This window comes from Echinococcus granulosus, assembly GCF_000524195.1.
Source record: "Echinococcus granulosus chromosome Unknown EG_S00010, whole genome shotgun sequence".
NCBI classification, from domain to species: Eukaryota; Metazoa; Platyhelminthes; class Cestoda; order Cyclophyllidea; family Taeniidae; genus Echinococcus; species Echinococcus granulosus.
The window spans coordinates 1,284,670-1,305,125 of NW_020170390.1; the positions used below are offsets into that span (position 1 = coordinate 1,284,670).

At 42.5% G+C, this 20,456-nt stretch overlaps 2 protein-coding genes across 2 annotated transcripts; one reads left to right on the forward strand and one right to left on the reverse strand. All coding sequences in view use genetic code 11, as the record gives it.

The window, feature by feature from the left end:
* Window positions 1-3,526: 3,526 nt before the first annotated feature.
* On the reverse strand, window positions 3,527-7,061 carry EGR_02347 (PIH1 domain-containing protein; the record flags this gene model as incomplete). Its single annotated transcript, XM_024491596.1, has 9 exons — window positions 3,527-3,571; window positions 5,683-5,826; window positions 6,211-6,304; window positions 6,339-6,380; window positions 6,413-6,515; window positions 6,550-6,693; window positions 6,731-6,848; window positions 6,878-6,997; window positions 7,029-7,061. The coding sequence occupies 9 exons, from the start codon at window positions 7,059-7,061 to the stop codon at window positions 3,527-3,529; spliced, it is 843 nt and encodes a 280-aa protein (XP_024354102.1).
* An 8,628-nt stretch (window positions 7,062-15,689) lies between these two features.
* EGR_02348 (E3 ubiquitin-protein ligase CBL) lies at window positions 15,690-17,528 on the forward strand (the record flags this gene model as incomplete). The annotated part of the gene is made up of 1 exon (XM_024491597.1): window positions 15,690-17,528. The coding sequence occupies one exon, from the start codon at window positions 15,690-15,692 to the stop codon at window positions 17,526-17,528; it is 1,839 nt and encodes a 612-aa protein (XP_024354103.1).
* Between the last annotated feature and the right edge of the window lie 2,928 nt (window positions 17,529-20,456).

Consider the following 20,456-nt stretch of genomic DNA (forward strand, 5'->3'; position numbering starts at 1 on the left):
CTATTTGTCCTACTGTATATGCAATCGCACGATTACATACTGTGAGTATGAAATACTGGTCAACTATCCAAAAAGCTTAAAAATGGGGGTTCAATTCCTTCCCATTTATAAGGCAACTGGGAGCAGCGACGGGTGCTAGCAATGCTTTTAGTGAATAAGGGGGCAAGGTGAACAGCTTGATTAATGAATGATAAACCTTGAAAGGTTGGATTGAGAGCTATTCTGAAGAGAGTACTTAAATAGTACAACAATCCCGTTGAAAGAAATCGGCTGTGCTTTGAGGTCGGACTTCGCGCAAGGATGGCTTGTCAACTGGCTCCCATCGTTTGGCATTTGCGCAATCAAGCCCCATGACCGCAACTGATTACTAGACTTTTCTAAACCCATAGATGGCTAATCACATGAAGACAACTAACATTTAAAGACTTTGTCATGATAGTATTTTACGAGGATTCCCTAGATTTCACTAATTTAAAAGTTGTTATTAAGTTCGTCACCTTCCATTTGGGTCCGTTACACATTCGACAGTGTTCTTCATGATTAATTAATAAAGGTAATTTTTTTTAATTGAAAAACTCAGTGCATTTACAAGCGGTTGCAATTTTTTGACCTTCGGCTATTGGAACAAGTAATAAACGACTCACGATGACATTGAGATTTCATTATGAGGCAATACTAACCAGTCGGACTACACAGATTCTTTTGTCGCAATTCAGCTCTTTACTTCTCTATACAGCGTTCAGCCTTAAGTCAACTGTTTGTTTTAAAAAGGACACGCATTTTGCGGTAGCAAGTGTATGAGACCCTCCAGCCCATAACAAAGCTGCTAACAATCCCAGACCCTCGCCGTATGGTTGATGTGATGCTATCAGAGTAGTTTTTAATCCCAGTGGTGTCACTCGCAAGTTTTTCCAGGTATTTTAATCGTATACGTATCTCGGTTGCCTTCTGCAAGTGGTATTCTATTAACTGTGCCCTTCAAAGAGCGTATTCTTCTACCCATTTCTTCTATGGAGTTCCTCCAAATATACGCCCCTATCCCAAGGAAGACCTAAATATGCTTCTCTAGGTCTTTCGTTTTGATAATTTAAAATTGGCATTCCCCGCATAGATGGAGTGGACAAAAATTGCGCTGGCATTCATCGGGTCTCGCCGTAGTGTAGGATGGTACAGTATCTACTTTTTGGAACCAAACTTGCTTCTAGGACGGTATGGTAGTACTATAACGGACCATCTTTTGTCCCTACTGACCGAGAAGTACCCATTGCCAAATAGATGTCGTCTGCTATCCTACCTGGCCTCATCAATTTGCCATCCTAAAATCAAAGCAACTCCAGGCTGTAGGTTGAATGTCACTATTTTGAGAGCGGCAGGAAGTCGAACACATGACAACCAGCGACGGCTTAATTTTTAGGGTCACCCCCTCTTTCCTTGCTCCTTCTGCAGTATATCCGTCCCTCATTTTGACTAAGATGGTCTGCATGTCCGCATTCCGGGCTTACACACGAGTGAATAGGATGGCCATACGTACATAAAACAACTGTCCCTCACCGTCGCATTACTGTTTGAGAACTTCTTTGTGTCCGCGCGTATGAAAGCAACTGCATCGAGATCACAGCAACACAAGAATGATTTATATTTGAAAACGTATTTTACACCGGCCCATAGACATGACGCGAACTCGACTTGCCACAGCTGACCATGCATCCGAGGGTGTTTGCAATCACCCTTGGGCCACTAATAATTCATTTATTGTAAGCCCATATTAATTTTGTTATTACTATTTAACATTTATGCGGTGGGAAACCCCGAGTTTGAACTCACAAACGATTTGGTGAGGTGCACCATCATTAACAGATGGACTTAACCCATTCGCTGGAAACGCCGCATGGGATACGCACTCGCATCTGACATTAATTCCACTCCTTTTCCAGTTTTTTTTTTGTCAAGTTAAAACATCAGAGCCGTGGTGGTCGAGCCTCCTCTGAGGTTAAACCTGGCAGAGAAAAGGCACACATTAATTGCATGAAGACCTCAAAACATGAACAACATTACAATATCCACTAGTAATGCAATAATGCGCTATAAGTCATCCAAAGTTGCTCATGTATTTTGATTTGCTTTGATTTACTAAATCAAAAAGTGGTCCGTGAGCCTCGAAAATCGATTATGCTGAGTTTGTTGAAGGTAATCCTCAGAGGAGAACTACGAAGGCGGAGGGTATTTTAAGCAAGCCCTACATGCAGGAAAGAGTCGAGCCCGAGCATTTCCGGAGCATGGTAGCGCTCCTTCCGTCCTCTGGTCCTGTCTGGCCTTCGTTGACCCTCCACCACCACCACCAACGAAACAGGAAATTCCGGTGCCCTTCTGCAGGCACAAACGATGTCCACTTCCTGGATCAGGAAATAGCATACACACACACACACACACACACGCAGAGAGTAGTCCAGTCATTAGCTTCCCACTTCTCAACTCGGAAGGTGAGCATAGCATACACATCGTTGCTTGCATAGCCAATCACACACACGCCACGGTTCTCCACAAACAATGGACACAAAAGTACAGCCACCGAATCACGCTAAAACGCACCGCTTCACATTTCATCTGGCAACCAAGTGATGGCCACTTACCGAAGCAGTCTGGCTTTACCCTACTTCAGGAAAGTAGTGCGCCACACCCTTAATCTTTTCCTTATGGGTCAGAGGTTTACTCGTTGAGATGTTTCCTGCCCAACAGACCACCTCCAACCAAGCTTCTCACTGGCATCGTGAATTCCCGAAGAACGCACGACTGATGCTTTTTCTGCAAGTTAATGCTTCTACCACCAAAATCTACTGACAAGGCGTAGCACCTCGCTCGCAAAATCCTCCTTTACTAACACTTATTATTATGTTTATGGAAGCGTATCACGACTGGGGAGTTAGCTAAATTTTCGTGACGAAATTACAACAAAGATCACAAGTGTTGGAAGTCCCTTAAAGTCCTTGTTTACCAAATCACCACTTTAAATGCGAAAAACGTAGTAAAGACGACAGACCCCAAGAAGCCCATGGGAAAAAATAACACAGAACTATCGTTTGACTGCTCAGCGCGTCACCAAACTCAAAACAGCGTTGACCTTCCCAAGTCACATAAAAGCACTCAGACACATGGTAGTGGCAAGTCGCTTCCACTAAGAAAACGCTTTCTATTGATGAATCTCTTCAACATAAGACATATTTCTTAAGGGTGCGACATGTAGAAAATGACCCGAGTCATGGGTACATAACTCACGTAATTTGCACTGAGAAACTATACCTACCTCGAATCGCTCTCACTGGTCAATCTCAAGTACCCGAGGCTTCGGTTCGAAAATTTCCGGCTGAAGCTAAGCCACAGAACTTGAGAGATATGTACGAAACCAACCGTTGCTGTTCTATGCGCGTGCCCTAACCATAAATATCAAACCCCAAAGGACGTAAAAGAATCCATTAAATACATAAAAATCTGCGAGGTAAGTTACGCACAGCGGTCGCAGGTGCTTGTCCTAAGTAGCTGCTGATTGGAGCACAGGCATTGTCACCGTCAAAATCTACCGAAGGTAAAGACGAGTGCACGAATGTAAGGATTTCATCAAATGGGCATGAATAAAATACAAAACATTGCGATCTTGAAAAGGTATAATCAGCTTTGGTTCAGTATACTTAAGGAAAAAAGACAATCCCTGCCCCTTTTGCGATCATACCATCACATGCCACAATGATCATTTTGATTGACTAAGGTCAACCATATCCGTAGAAAAACTATGTTAAAGGATGAAACATCCATCGTTTGTTTAAAAAATAAGCTAGTGAGTTTATGTAGTTGTTAAGCCAGCACCAAATGGCTTCGTAAGTGCTTAATTTAAATCTACGCGATGTAGTAAAATATTTGACACAAGTACATACTTTTACATCTTGAGAGGATCTGCGAACAAGTATAATGTGGCCCAACAACGTACGTGACCCAAGTAACACGCACCAAATGAAACCTTTTGGAATCAACAAGGTGGAAACGCTAGGTGATGAACAGTCTCAGGGCATTTCAAGATCACGAGATTCAGACCAAATTCAAGGGGTCATTATCCCTCCAGGTTCAAGGTCCGATTGCTATTGGAGCAAAAGGTTCTATCGAAAGAACGCAACCTCGAGTGAAGACGCTGGAGTAGAAGATGCCAATGGAACTGACAGTGGTGAATAGAAGCACACTAGCTTTTACGATAGGGATAACAGGCATGAGTCAGTGCACGTCTATTTTAGTGTAAAATAACCAAGAGTGAATTATGGCATCGATATGCCAGTTTTCGTCCCCCCTCCCTTCCTCGCTGGTGGCAGGGGAGGAGAAAGGAAGCTGATGCAGCTTATGGGGACAAGGAAAAAGAGGGTACAAACGAGAAGACACGTTTGCACAAGCCAACATACACAAACCGTCGCCAATGGCAACGCTAGACACATGCAAGGGCGCGATCTTCGGGTCTACCAATCAATGTCCGATGTATGGATACGATGTCAGTGGGATCAGAGCGTAGGGGCGTTCCAACAAGTGGCCTATCTCTCCACAATCGAAAAAAATTACTGTAAGACTTTTGGAAACTACGCAGCCTCCTTTTCAAATTATTTAAGCTCCTATGTATCACTTCACATTCATGATTTTCCTAAGCTAGGATTGGCGCTCGTGAGGTCCCTCATGTAGCAAAGTATCAGCTTGCTTCCATTACAGACTCCGATTTTAACCATTCCACTACGGTAAACCTTTCAAGACACGATAATTCCGGAATTTATTGGATTTTGAGTGAACGAATACTAATGAAATCGTTCTATTTACCGCCAAGCATACGTAATCGTGTGATATGGAAAAAAAGAAGCCAACTAAGTGAACCAAGAAAGGCAACGTCGTGATTTACGCCCGCAGGAGATGAAGCGCGAAAGAAAATTGCTCCGTTGAGCAATTAAAAACCTACACCGTCATCAGTACCACCATCGCATAGTTGAAAAAGTAGATGCACTCACTTTAGCGTGCCTGAATTGGGACGAATCGCCTACTGAGGTACACAGTCCGCCGTCCGCCCCCCAGTGGACTCCATTAGGCACGACAGCGTAAGATAGCCGCGTGTACACACAAAAAAAACGGTGGCCGTAAACAGCCAGACATTTAATATGAGTCGCTTTGAAGTGGATAACAGCATGCCTATGCCCAGCCAATTCAGACATCCTTGAGGGGCGAAGATATTCCACGCAAATAGTACTAGGAGCCCAGGAATGCACAACAGAATGCACACCATTCAGGCCATTTTCCCAGAAACTTTTAGTATCAGACTTATAGTGCAACATAATCCCCACAGGAACAGATTTAGACTTATTATAACACAAGCTGTGCTTCACGATCGACAAATCTAAAATCAAAAATTTTAACTACACAAGGAATTTAAAAGCATTGCATCGTGCAGAATAATACGGGTCTTCATTTTGGGGCAAGTGAAGTTGGGCGCAGACGTGAAAAAATAAAAATTGATGAGACATTCTTCTAAAATTTTCACTAGAAAATGCACGGTTAAATGCACTAAGGACAGTCGTTTATATCAGATGATTTCCTTTCGCACTAATGACAGACGAATCCTATCTAGTGTGAGAGAACAAACCACTGAACTCAAATAAGTAGACATACCTTTCTTTCCAAATTAAATTCTGCTCGGGTACCGGCCTGATCAACAGGAAAACTGAGCTCGGCTGCCATCCCGTAAGTATGACTGCGTGTTTGCAAGACAAGCACTTTCTTTCCAACCTCCAGTTTAATGCCACGCGAATTTGACTAAAAATTTACAAAGTCCGCATAGTAGTAACCACACCAATCCATTCGGTTTCCTGTGTTCTGACTACCAGGACAATGATTAGGGGCTACGCTCAATCTATCCATGCTAATAATCTCCCAACCTTTCCCTATACGGCCAACCAAGTTATACCCAGAATCACAGGTGGGGATTAATTCAGACGCTACGATAGTTAATCAAATTCCGTTAGCGCTACCGCCGAATGCACAAATTTTAATAACATATAATTGGCAAAATCAAAAGTACTAATGTTAGTGGCGCACAATTGCTCAAGGATAAGAAGTGACGACGTAAATGGTAAAATACAACCGTTGAAATCTAACTTAAATAAGTAGCTTAAGAAATAAAATCTACCAAGGGCTTACCAGCTCAGGCAACTTCAATTCTGCTATTATAAATTCCGGATTATCCGTGTCCGGCACGCCGAACATTTTAACATCTGGAATAGTTGATTTTGGCCTAAGGATACCTTTAAAATTTTGTTATGATATACTTCATCGGTCCTTCCTTTATCTCGGCACTAGTACCCGAAGTACTAAAAGATGAAAGAAAAAATAGCAAAAATACCCGCCCGACGAACCTAGTTCAATTATTGCGGGACGGAGCTTGGTTCGGATAAACTGTTTTTGCAGTGCACCCATACACTTCTTGTTCTTCAAGACAACCCAATCTGCATAGTTTAATAGACAAGCGAAAACGCTTACCTCGGCATAGCGACAGCTGGAACTTTGACTCAAGAGATTCAATTACGGCAGTGATCAAGAAACCCATAAAAACTTGAGAAGATCTAATCTTCCCCAAAAATGTTGGATGTATGACCACATCATAGGCCGAACAAGGATTGCCAGCTAGTAAAGACTGTTGGGATTTTGAAAAAAGTCAAACCATTATCAAGTTCGCAATGAGCCTCGCCAATGCTCAAAGGAACACGATAGGGTGGTGCTTCCTTACTTTCGAGCATTGTTACCAATGCTTCCTCCGTAATTTCTTCTGGAGTCGGAACCTGTTCATAAAAATGGCTGCGCGACTCACTTTATCAGAGGTGCATATATTAGCGAAGACCTTGCTACCGGATTCGCATTTTAACTTGACGCATATGCCCGGCTCAGGGACTATATCCAATCGGTCTGGTTTACTCGTATCTTTTGGTCCCTTGAAGTATAAACAATCAGAGGTAACAAACTTCTTCCAACAGCTGAGACAGTAACGCAGCCATCACGACCGCAGCTGAGTGCTGTAACGGACGCCGCGCGATAAGTGTAGTCGCTGCACTCCCAAGGAGATCCCGGCGACTCTTGTTAACCAGCTTATTGATTAAAACTACATCAGTTATTTTAGAGGTAGCTTATTGTAACTATTCCGTATTCGCAAAATAATGCACATTACAAAACTCACAGCCTATAATATATCAACTAAAGAGTAAAACATTCTGCCTAATGGCTTGTGCTTGTTGAAAAGAAATGATTTTGTGACAATCATATGCGGTATTATAAAGCTCGAAAACGTCCACACTTATGCATTGGATGAAAAGAACACCTGAAATGCACTGGAGGTGAAGTGGCTATGAACACATACGCCAATACCAAAAGTTCAATGATTTGCAATGATTTGTTTATATTTAGGTACACGCATAAACGAGCATATCCTCGAGTCTCCGCAGTTTCCGTCTCAACTGTTTGGTCATTTTTCTCTTCTGCCTCCAGTTTCAGACTCTCAGCTTATCGTAAAGGGCAAAGTTTTATGGGGATCTGTGTCTTCTCCTTAAAGATTGGATGAACTTTTTCGGTAATGAGACTAATCCAATTCATCCACTTGCTACCTGAAAGGTGTATTTAAACGCAAAAGCATTACTGAACTCCCATCTATTGGCATGGCCATCCGGTTCCTATGCACGCTAACAACAAATTTCTTCCCACCCTGGTGTGGAGTACCACAACTTCAAGGGTTTAACTACTGGAACTATCTTTATTGACTCATATATTATTTGTTTTCCTTTACGGCCCATGCAGGAATTGTCCCTCGTGCAGCTAGTCAACGAAATGACCCATTAGCAAGCAAAATTCGACGTAAGCACTTATTTCAATGTAGGAAGTTTTAAGGACTAAAAGAGATTTGATGTTTAACCGGTTTTTCAGATTTCGCAGATTGCGCTCTCCCTCAGTGGTGGGATGTTGGGGTCACACTTATAGTTTTAAGCCTTTTTGTACAGCAATAACAAATCTTCCTCCTTAATGCTGTGGTTTATTACGATTTCAGGGAAGACTTGAGACGCCAAGATGGTGGCAGCAGAAAGCGACCTCTTATTAGACCCTAAAACTTAACTGCGCGCTGTATAGAAGATGAGGATGGGAACAGCACCAGTACAAATTGTATTTGACTGTGTCATTAATCAAGGCAGCCAATCAGGCAATACTTGAAGGGCAGTAACGGGTCTGGGCTCTTAGCCACTCTAGTATTTGGATGACATTATCTGCAATAATAAGTTCTTCTTACCTAGCTTGATCTGGGAGTAGGAAAAGAGTTCAAATAGACTGCATCCTCACCAAGAAATTTAGTTTCTTATGCAACTTTATTGAACTACAATGCTCTTCATCCCTACCATTTGTCATGAGAAGAAGCCTGCTGTGAAGGACTGACAACTGCCCATTACCGTGCTCCTCAAAGAGAGCATTGATAACTGAAGTAAAACCAGACTGAACCGATTTAGAAAAGATAATTGTGAAGCTAAGATATTTATGTTAATACATTAGTCATGCTAACAAACGGCACCTCCAAGTTCCTACTCCGCGGATGGAATCCAGGTAGATGACTGGACACCACTGAGATGCGAATCAAGTGACAATGAGGAATTAATGCACAATAGTAGCTCTGTGGGTTAGGATGAGGCTTCTACGAACGTCGATTAGAGTACAAAAGACATTCATCAAGGAAATTCGGTCAGCTTTAAGCAGACCGATACAGCGTGGAACCCCGGGAACAATGGAATCGTCGAAGCGCTTCTCTGACGTTAGGTGCACGTACCATATCACCCATGTGAGCAATTAATAACTCTTAATTCCAGCTCGTGTACACTCTTGAATGCACCATTTATATTGCAATGACGGACGCGGAAGAATGAGTAAGGGGATTGCTGGAAACTAAGCACTGGATAGGGAAGGGGCTAGGTTGTGATTTGATGTTTATTATTAGGGCTTTGCTCTGCAGAACCATGTTGCGATTGTATATCCCTTGGTTTAGCTCTTGAAATAGACCTCGTTCCACTTTCACTGATTGACTCGAATTTAACCGGTACTTATATAAGGTGGTTCGTAAAGATAAATTTGGTACCTTTCTTCAATGGGAGAATGTAGTTTGGGGTTTGGTCCGTCGAAACGCATAACCCAGTTAGAATTTTCAGAAATTCCAATTATTAACTAAAAATACTGTGCAACAAATCATAAAGCTCTTTGCATTTAAAATATGAACATAATTATTTGGTATTTTGGTTAATTATGTGTTTATCTACTCGGGCACTGGAGTCTGCAGATTGTACTTCGGCCCTACAGCACGCACTTTGGGTCATGCTAATAGCCTCCAGCCCTTCGGCGCGTTAGTCAAAGATGTTCTTCCACACTGCTTTGACTTATTAAGACGCTCCTAAAGCGTCACATTAATGAAAGCGGTTCAAAGAGATAAATAGCTTGATTCCTACTGCCGAATACAAAAGCTTAACGTCACGGAAGAAGTATATTTGCCACTGGTGGGAAAATCTGTAAAGGATCTCAAAAGGAGGGTTAAAAATGACGTCTACTTTGGCTACCCGCCCCAAACCCGTGTGTTGCAACAGTACTACTAACACCTGAAGCTGCACCAGCTTTAAAATCAATTGTAAAAGTCCATCTTGGAGCTGCCTGCGGTATCTAGATGCAGATTTAGATTACGTGAACAGGCGATACCTTCTCCGCGTCTCCTCCACATCCACGAGGAACAAGCAGTGAGGAATAGATGCGAACTATTGCTTCGTAAAATTACTTCCAATTTCCTCTTATATCATATGGCCCCACATCTGTTGATTGGTGTGCTAGTTTCTCTCGTTGTAGCGCATAGTTAGGTCTTGAGTAATTCATAGCAAGTTCACATTTTCCTATCCATAAAGTTCACAGATAGGACAAAACTCTAGGTAAAGCGAACTCGTCCAAATGCACTGGTGGCATTAGGATCAAAAGCTCTTACACGTGCAAGGGATTTGAATGGCCGGTATTGTTGTTTCGCCGGTAGCATTTAAAGCTCCGAATGCATTACGGTGGCTGACGTAAGAGGTTGATTAAGGGGATCGCTGGGGATGACACTCAAAAGAAGAGAGGGTCTATGTAATTATTTGAAAATTTTGCTTCAGTGCGTGTCTAAGTTAACCACCTCAGGTTTTAATTAAACTTAACAGCAGGCCTCTGGGGCACGTCGATGGTAGTGCTGCTAAAATTTTCCTGAATTCGTGCCAATTGATAGTACTCTGAGGAGAATATACTATTAATGTAGAGAAGAGCTGGAGAGTTGTCGGCTTGGGCTGAAGGTGGAGTTGTGCATAAGACCACTGTCTTTCGGACTTAAAAAGTCACGTGGCTAGGCAAAACAGCTTATCACAACACATCAGTGTAGGGTCGTGAGATTTCCCGAAGACAAAATAATGCGTAATACTGCGACAGAATATGTATTGCTGACGTAAAGAAGGGTTGGGGCTACTAGCATGAATCATGGACCACACCACTAGGCAGAAGTGCAAAGACAAAGTCTTAAGTACCCTTGAAATCTAAACGAAGCGTTAAAAAAAGTCGAAGTGTTGCAGAAACTTTTCCTATGTTATTATGGGCTTGGTATACTACTTTCGACTTTTATTATGTCAAAGAACATTCAAGGTGCTCACTGAGCACCGCATAAATAAAACTGACCTCAAAATTTGAGCAGTTCCTTCCATTACAGCCAAGATTTTATTTTATTTAATGAATGAGTATACTTTTGACAAATCAAGGATTAGCTTTTGTTTTGATTTCCATCTACATCTTTACAAACTCCGCACAGAGTGTAATTATGATGTTAAGTTTTGATTCATTACTTGAATACGAGCGCCTGTGTTGTAGAATCTAGTTGTTTTATTTCCCCAAATCGGTGAGACCCATTGTGAGCCCACTATTTGAAAGATCGTAGGACTGGTCACCTCGGGGGCTGTAGCCCATTATTGTGTGGAAGTTCTCGGGTGGGTTATTTATTATCAAAAACTTGGCCCCGGTGTATACCTAAGTCAGCCAGGTCTATCAATCAACGGAATTTGTTCCTCACATCCTAGAATAAGTTGTGGTGACTAGTGTTGTTTTTCACAATTTCTAAACTTGCCCAGTGAAATTCTCTGTAAATCCGAATCTTGAAGCGTGAACAGGGTTGGTGTTCTTTGACTTTATTTTGGATGCATGATAAAATTATTGCCTTTCTGAATGACCATTTGCTTTGCCAATTACTGCTTTATTTACTTTATTGGTTGTGTTATCAAGGTGACTCTTGTGTGTGTTGTCATAACGTCGAAATCCATTAACCTTCACTATAAGTTTGGGCCTGTAAGCTTAGGTTTGAAGCCGTTAACCAGGCTTTCAACGATTATGTTTGCTAATCAGAGGGTTTGGCTCGATTAGTTGACATGAATTAAAATTTTCTAACCTCCAGAACGCTCCCTGCACTCACTCGTACCCATAATATTCTGTGATTTTAAACTTGTACGTTTCATATTCACTTACTCTAAACTCCTAACTTCTGGGACTCCCTACTTCCTTTGGTCTTATTAAGCACACGAGTCTAGTTTTGTTGATGATTTATGGGTTGGTTAGTTTCATATTACATCACCTGGTTGTGCTTATTGTAATTAGCTTCAAGCGTGGCAAATTTATGTGGATTGGTCTGTTATATTCTCTGTCTCCCACGGTTTTTATATACGCTCAGATATCTGATTACCCGTTGCTTACCACTGCAACAGGTACACGCGCAAACACTTTGATTTCACTGTTGAAGCAATAGGCGCAAAGTTCTGGGTGTTTTTATGTGCACTTATTTAAGTTTTAGCACTTACTTCGCAAGGAAAAATCAGTAAGTCACCGATTTTGTAACTGGTAGACATAATTAATTATTAATTTTACTCAGATGCCTCGTCTACTAAGGGAACTTTGCGTATGAGCCGCTTAAGCCCCGGTCCTGTCATACATAAATGCTTTTGTGGATTTATATGCTCCATAGGAAAGTTTAGGTAAATATTTATGGTGCATCAGTACCTCCCAAGCTTTAAACTTTAAAGAGTAGCAGCTGTTACTCTCACTACTAGACTCCTGCAAAATTTCAGGCAGGATAACTAGCATTATTTTCTTGACGAGTATCTTATTTCTAAAGCATTGTGAACTTCGCACATGGTGGGCATTTTTCATAAGCTTTTTCCCTTAATCACTAACGCGTTTTCATAATGCGATCTAGTAGCTCAAAAATTTTCGTCATTACAATGGCCTCCGATTTTTTGCAACCAATGAAGCGATTCAGTACACTTCATCGCTTTGACCGAACCGCATCTCTGGTGCAACGGCTTTTGCTAACATGCTATGCAGGTTATCTTTTGACTGGCTTTAAAGTGTTCTGATACTGAAGATATCTTCACCCTCTATGATTTGCCAGATAAATTTACAGTTGGCTAACGATTTTCAAGTATCTTACAATGGTACAAAAAATATCTCGTTTTATTTTTGCAAATGAAAGCCTTTGTGCTCAATCATCTGTCGTCTGTTTATATACTTTGGTGGTGATTCGTTAAGAATTTTTTGTTGGAAACAATGAAAATGATGATAGATAATGTTGGCGTTCATGGACAAGTTTCTGATTGTTGTTATTATATTTAAACTGTACATTTTAGTCTCCCACAACTTTCCTTTGGAAGGATGTACTTTGGGAGAAAAATAGTTATAAATAGCTGATCTGGACTTTAATCTACCTACACTCCTCTCAAACCATGTTCGCGCGATTGCGAGTCATTCATTATGAGTGCTTTAAGGTCAAGAAATATGGTTGTGACCTCCCCATGGGGAAATAGCTCGAGGCATTGATTTGTGCTAGCGGAACCAGAGCATTTTATCAAAATTGCGCAGATTTCATGGAAGCAATTTCCAGATGAGGTCATGTGTGCGCAATCCAATATCTTTTTTCATACTACCTTAACACTTTCATTGACAACAATGCAGCGTGAGTTCGCTCCACCTTGATTGCTTTTTATTTCTGTCTCAGTGTGGGTTCCTTTCCGTTTGAGCAGTTTTGATTGTTGCCAACTCGCCAACTAGTGTTTTGTAATAGCCTGCCCTTGTGTTTGTTTCGTGATTCAAGGAATTAACACTTCGTTCCTTGTTCGTTAGCGTGGAGCGAGGGTACTTATTTTGTGGGCTAACTGAATACGTGTGAATTTTTTAATGGAAATTTGACTTAATTATAAGGGCGCAGCTCTGTGTCAATTCAGTTAGCATTTCAGCTTGTTTCCGTGAGCATACAATTTCGGCGTTTTTTGGTGCGTTTTTCCTCTCTACCCGACACTCGATAGGTTTGGTACATGTACCGTTTCTCCACCCGAAGCCGCACCCGTTCATTATTCGCATTTGTAAATTGGAAGACATTTACTCAGTCATTTACTTTAGCAATTTGAGCTTGTTGCGAAACAGTCGGACAGCACCGACTCTTGTTAGCGTGTAATTGTGCCTCGAGTAGTGCATGCTCTGCTTTTGATGAGACACACTGTCTTCGTACGTTCGTCATTTATGCTAAAAGCATGACGACGATGCATTTCTGTGTTGGTAGTTACCATGGCTGGGTAAATATCCTAATTGCCCGCGCCGCAAGTTACTGCACACAGCGACAATTAACAGCGCCAAGAATGTGTTTCTTTTCGTCTTGGCATGTACTTTTTTTGCCTACTGACATTTTGAAATGGTCATTGCTATTTATATAGGCTCTGGGCTTCAACTATTCGGCCGTTGTTTCGTCCATTCGACGAAAAACCACTTTTCGATGCACTTTTTTTGCCTCCCTATTATTTTTTACTTTTATAGACCATACCTGTGCCCATCCCTGATCGTTGGCAATCCCTTCTGTAGGGACCTTGTTCTCTTGAGTAATCCTAGCTTACGTGTGGTATTTGAAACCTTACGCTAACTGCTTATTGCGAGGAGTCATGCTTAAAGAATACGCTCTTCACGCCTTTAGTTTTTGCATCGAACCTTAGTTCGCCTCAGCAAACATTAAAGATGCGGCTAATTTTGGCACGGGGTTAAGGTCAGATAACTGCGCAGCGCGCTGCGGCCTCATATCGCTTTAAGGCGACTGGTTACGTGGTCTAGCAAAGGTGACTCAAGCCTTGGCATTTTGGTCACTAACATTCTGCTGGCATCAGTTTTCGTGGTTTTTGCTTATTTGGTTTAAGGCCTTACATTCGTAACCATTTCGACTGGTCTCAAATAAAGTTCCTTTGCGTATTATTTTACCAAAAACAGCGCTTTTAACTTCAAAAGTCAAATGTCATCTTGTTAGTAAAATCTTTTAAATGAAATATTTTACTAGGAATACCAGAGCTCACCATTAAATAGGCCACCTATGAAAATTATCTACTTTTTCTCCTGAGGGTCGCTGATTTGACTATCTGTGTTGGAGCATTCGTGGAAGGTTTCTCAAGTTTAGAGCAATTTGCAAAATTTACTGCTCATGGGAAGGCTTTATCCTCGCCATATACTGCTTTCAGCATAATAAAAGATGCTTTATAAAAAGCCATTCTTTTGTATTGGTGACGCGTAACTTGAATCTAGGGCCAAAAAACTAATACCGGTTCTTTCACGGGTCCCACTATAAATTCCAAATCATTCTTACAGACTACCATTTAGGCGTTACTAGAATGGACAGTATCACCTCTGTCTTTGATAGGCAATTGTCATATTCTAAGAATAAAGGCAATAGGAATACTTATCCGTGCCGGCAGTTGCATTCGCAGAGCTAGTTCTATTTTTCGTTTGTTAACTCCCACTGGCAGGATGATAAAGTGCTTCTTATTTTTCTTCACCTATCCGAAGTTTGAAAGCCCTTTACATTTGAGACTTTTTGCGCTTCCAATTCCCAAATGATTGCTGTTCTGTCAAAATAGCACATGAAGGTCTCAGTGTCCTATTAATAGTTAATTCATCGTTCTACCATTTTTGTGGTTTGTGCAATTCTTACCAGTTTAGTAGATCGCTATCATCACCTCTCGTTTTCACTATTGTGGAAAAACCATAGGGTAAGATGCATCATGACTGGCACCAACATAAATTCATGTCAATTTCTACTGTGAGAAATTACCAGTGATTTACAAATGCACAAAAAGCGTTTCTACCAATGGCATTTGTTAATTTTTCGGTGAAGTTAGTCACTCATTTCTGATCACTACACTGTAGAAGTCGCATAGGACCAGTCGGACTGCATATTATCGTCACTCAAGCTATTAGCTGTATGTATTTGTGGTCCTTGGCGCTCTCGCCTGATCTTGTCATTTGTATTAACACGTCATCTTCTGCCACTTTTGCCAAACGAACATTCAATTGTACTGTCTCCCCTTTTGGATGACCATTTAACGGTACTGATTCATTAGTTTTGACGTACTGGTACAGTTTGTGAATGCTTGGTGCGAAGTGATCCTTCCGCGTGTAACATTGTAGAAGACAACCCACTCTATTCTTTAATCAATTCAAACATCTATCATGTGCAAACTCGGGACTTTGTCTGGCTGATTACTCACCCTTTTTACGTTCCCCTTTTTTACCAGGTCCTTTTAATGAACCGAGCACAAGCACTAAACCCAACAACCAATCCGAGTAGACTCCCTTTTCAAGCTGCAGCAAATTCCATTCTGAATTCCGGTTATCCGACCGGCTCTCCCATGCGTTCAAAACTCCTATATAGTTACTACCTCTTCCGGCCTGACAAGAAGGCCATTGAGTCGGTGAATCGGCGCCTAGAGAAGCTCATCAATCTCTGTCGAGATCCCCGCGTTATGCTTCGAAATAGTCCTCCCTACCTTCTGGATATTCTGCCAGATATCACCGACAAACTGAAACACATCATGTACGCATATCAGGGACGTCTTGATGAGCTCTTCAAATCCCCCTACTTCCAGGTGTTCTTGTACAATCTTAACGAAAAGTGCGAGCGCACCTCACAGTTGTTCAAGGAGGAGAAGGACAAGATGTATGACGACCACTCAGAGCCCCGGCGAACACTCACCAGGTATTCCCTCATTCTGTCCCACATTCTGAAGGATCTGGAGGCTCTCTTTCCTAACAACCAATACTCTCCCGAAGCCTTCCGCATCACTAAACGAGAGGCCGCGGAGTGGTGGCATGAGAACTTTGGCGAGTCGTCTATAGTTTCCTGGGAGGTGTTCCGCACCCGACTGTTCGCCACCTTTGGAGTGTTGGATTGCAATGAGACACGCGAACTGCAAAACACTATCGATCTCACCTGCAACAACTATGTCTCCGTCTTCGAGTTTGACGTTTTTGTGCGTCTCTTCCAGCCTTGGACTAATGTTCTCGAGACCTGGAAGGCGCTAACCATAATGCATGCCGGCTACATGGCTTTCATGACCTACGACGAGGTGAAGGCGGTACTGAAGAAGTTCAGAAGTCATCCAGGCCCCGGTAGCTACGTGTATCGCCTGTCCTGTACCAAGCTGGGCCAGTGGGCCATTGGCTACATCACTGATAATCTCCGTATTTTGCAGACCATTATTCAGAACAAGTCGCTTGCTCAGGCTCTCCTAGATGGTGAGCGTGATGGCTTCTACCTCTATCCCAACGGAACGCCCAGTCAGTCGTCTATTTTAACGCCACTGGTGCGTAATATCACCCATGCTCGTATCCAAGTCTCTGAGGAACAGCACCAACTCTACTCGCGAATGGGATCTACCTTTGAGGTGTGCAAAATATGCACGGAGAACAATAAGAACATCCGCCTGGAGCCCTGTGGCCATTTACTCTGTAAAGTCTGCCTTATCAACTGTCAGAACGCGACCAGCGGTCAGACGTGTCCCTTTTGCCGACTGGAGGTGAAGTCCACAGAAGAAATAATCCTTGACCCATTCATTCCTTCCAACGATGAGGATGTAATTGGACACCATATACCCGAAGTTACGGCAGAAGTGGAAGAAGAGGAAGAGAAAGAAGAGAATGATGATGAGGCAGTAATTGAGAGAGAGGAAGTCAACAAAACTGATTCTCGCTTTCAGGACAAGGAAATAGATGCAGTTCCCTCTACTCGACCCTCTGCTTCCACTTCCACTGATGTCATGTTCTGCTCCAGTTCCGTGGAAAGCACTTCTGATGGTGAGGAGAATGTTGTGAATTCTTCAAGGCGGCAGAGAAACTCCTCCTCATGTTCCCTTCGTGGCACGAATCCCGAAGTACATATTCCAGGTGGTTCGAGTTGCCTCAACGAGGCAGCGCAGGCGGTTGCCTTCGATACGACCACCTTCATGCGGAGGAGCGATATCGCCGGTGTGGTGCTGGAGGGCCCGCCTCTCACCACGGAGATAGCAAGACGACTGCTGGAAATTTGTGAGGGCAACGCGGATATTGCCGCTCGTGTGTGGCGACACTTCATGCCGCGATCGTGATATCATACACTCCTCGTGTCCGTTCGCCTCTCTGCTCTCTCACCTCTCCTTTGCTCAACAGTTGATATTTTTGTATGCTTACCACACTTCTCCCCTCGTCCAAATGTACAAGATAGCTTTTTTGTGCTGGCTACAAGGCTTATGCAATTTTTTGCTCCCCTTCTCTCCCTGATTGTTCACATCTGTCTGCTTCTATCTTTGTCCCTTCCGTTACCCCAGCCCCGTCAATCCACGAAGGCCAAAGGTTCTTTTAGTGTGGCTAGTTTTTTTGTGATATGGGGAGAGCGACCAAAGCCTTTTCTGTTCTACTGAAACTATTCGATCAAGGGATAAAGAAATCCTTATTTCAATGAATAGGATATTAATCTGTTTGAAATCATCACCGGTGGTTTAGTGTTGCTCAATGAACCGCGAAATGTGTGTATGCCGTACTTTTAGTTAGTCTGAAAATAGCTTCCTACTGCAGTGGAAATGCTTTCCGACATAAAACAAATTCGCCTTTGATATCCTGATTGATTGAGCGTGAGGGATCAGGCGATGGGGCAGGAAAAAACTGCGAAGTTGACTCAATGTTTTTAATGAAGATTGGTGGTTTAGACAACAATCGCAGTATTGGGTTGAGAGCATGGTGGCCGTACCCGAAAGCTGGGAAGGCGGTTGTTTTGATCACGGAAAAGTCTCGCAGTCGTGGTGCATCTCCTTGAAAGTGGGGGTTTATGGAATCATCAAAGGAGGCACAATTTACAAGCTTAGATGATTTATGAAGTTGTATGAAAAGATTAAGATGAATTTAGAGAGTACACGGTCATTACTCAGCATCATAGGCGGTGGACCAAAATGAAGGTAACTCACATGAACAACCCTTGGTAGCTATGCCATCGAAAAGGCGTCAAGTCCTCTTAGAACTCACGGTTGGCTCGCGTCGTCACATAACAAGGGGCGGAGACTAGTTTGCTTTGTGTGCATTTTGCATTGCAGCGCGACCCGGGAGGTAGTCGCGCTAATTGGTGGTGGTTCAGTGGCGACTAGATTACGTCTAATTCACGAAAGTGTCGAGCGACCAACTCCCAATGCAAGTGGAACGTGGGGGCACACATCGAGAGAGTCGGAGTCACGGGCGCTTCCTCCTGCCACTGCTCATCACAGTGAATTATGGTCATTCGGTTGGTGTTTGGTTAGTTTTTTTTTTTAAATTTTAAAATGACTGAAAGCGACAATGTGGGTACAGAGGGGTGAAAATTTTTTTGAAGGACAAATGGGTCACGCCTTGGGAATGATCCAAGTTATTCCACCTTCAGGGGTGAATTGAAACGATGACCTTCATCCTCTCTATTGTGCTGCCGAAGTTCTTCAATGGAATTGAGCATTTACTTCGTCAAGTTGCACACTGAAATATGAAGCCAGGTGGGGTCAAACATGAAAAGCGCGCAACTTCTACCGGACTCAGAGGTAAACTGTTGGCCAGGTTTTCGATTAGTGTCCTAAAGTTCAGTGTAAATGATGGTTTCTGTTGGTTAGAAGATCGCACTCACTGACACGCCTCAAGTATTGCATAGTAGCTTGGAATCACGTGGAAGTACTTTAGTGGAGTACCAAATAATAATACCAACTGCAGAGCATTTTAAATAATGAGACCTCGCCTTTGTACTTAAGTCAAGCAATTGTCATTTCTCTCATTGAAATGTGGGAAATACCACGATCGACATTAGCTTTTGCAGATTCACGAATGAAATTGATGGCGTGTGATAGTTTAGGAAATGGCTGCTTAGATGGTGGAAATAGCTTCCAGTTCCGTGAAAATGTGAATTGCCGCTCAACATACTAATTAGAGTCATTATTTTGCCGACTACGACTTGAAACGGAGTTGATTTCATTCCAACTTAACGACACCAAACGGTCAGTGGAATATCTCTCGATATCCATTAGATCATAGTTATCTTGGAGTGGAGCAAGCTGCTTCGTGTCTCAACTACGTGGGGGGGAGGCGGCACTCAACCCTCACCCAAGTCTAGTTCTGTGTCAATTAGCATTTGCCTCTTAAAGTGCTATCAACGAGGTATGCACACGGCACTTTAATGAATCTCTAAGAGAACTGTTGGTAAAGAGACGATCAAACGGTTGCAAGACAAAAGAATGTTTCTTCTGACCATGTGATTCACTCACGTCAGTGTCAGGGAGTTATTGCCACCTCCGAAATCACGCCATATGAGCCTCTACGAATCAGTGGATTCTACAAATAGATTGCAAGCAAATTTGTTCAAAGGTGCCACTAACGTATGGTCATGGAGTTAGTTAGCATCTAAACTTGAAGTTGCATTTTGTGTTTCACAGCATTGGAAGAATTGTTATGAATCACAGTTATAGCTGATATTTCGTTGAGTAATTCAAGCCGATATATCAGTCTCCATACTGTAAACAGTTACCTTTATAGACAAAACTTATTTGTTGTTGTTTTTAGTCACTTTCATAGCTTTAAAGTCGAACACTTCATATGACGTCCACCCGTGATGCAAACAAATGGAACCTAGTCTTTGGTTTGCCACTACTAAGGGCGATGCATCTGTAGACGGTAAAACGGACCTTGTAAGACCTTGGACATACTTCACACTCTTGACCACGTGTTTACAAAAAGTAACTGCCGCCGTACCTTTGGGTAAGAGAGCTAGGCTAGAATCGCTTGCCATCGAGCAATTTACCTATTCAATCCAGATCGCAAGTTTATCTTGAATTGTCAGAGAGGTTGCTGATCATTTGTCCATTAGGTACGTTAACCTCTTAAATTTCAAACTATCCGACACTGTTTACGATGTGCAAACTTTACTAATGGCTGGGTGTCTGTTTTTCTAAGCCTATCAAATCCACTTTGCAAAGGCGTTTTATAATTTTGCATATGGACTTGTACAAGCCGCCCCCCCCCCCCCCCAAAAA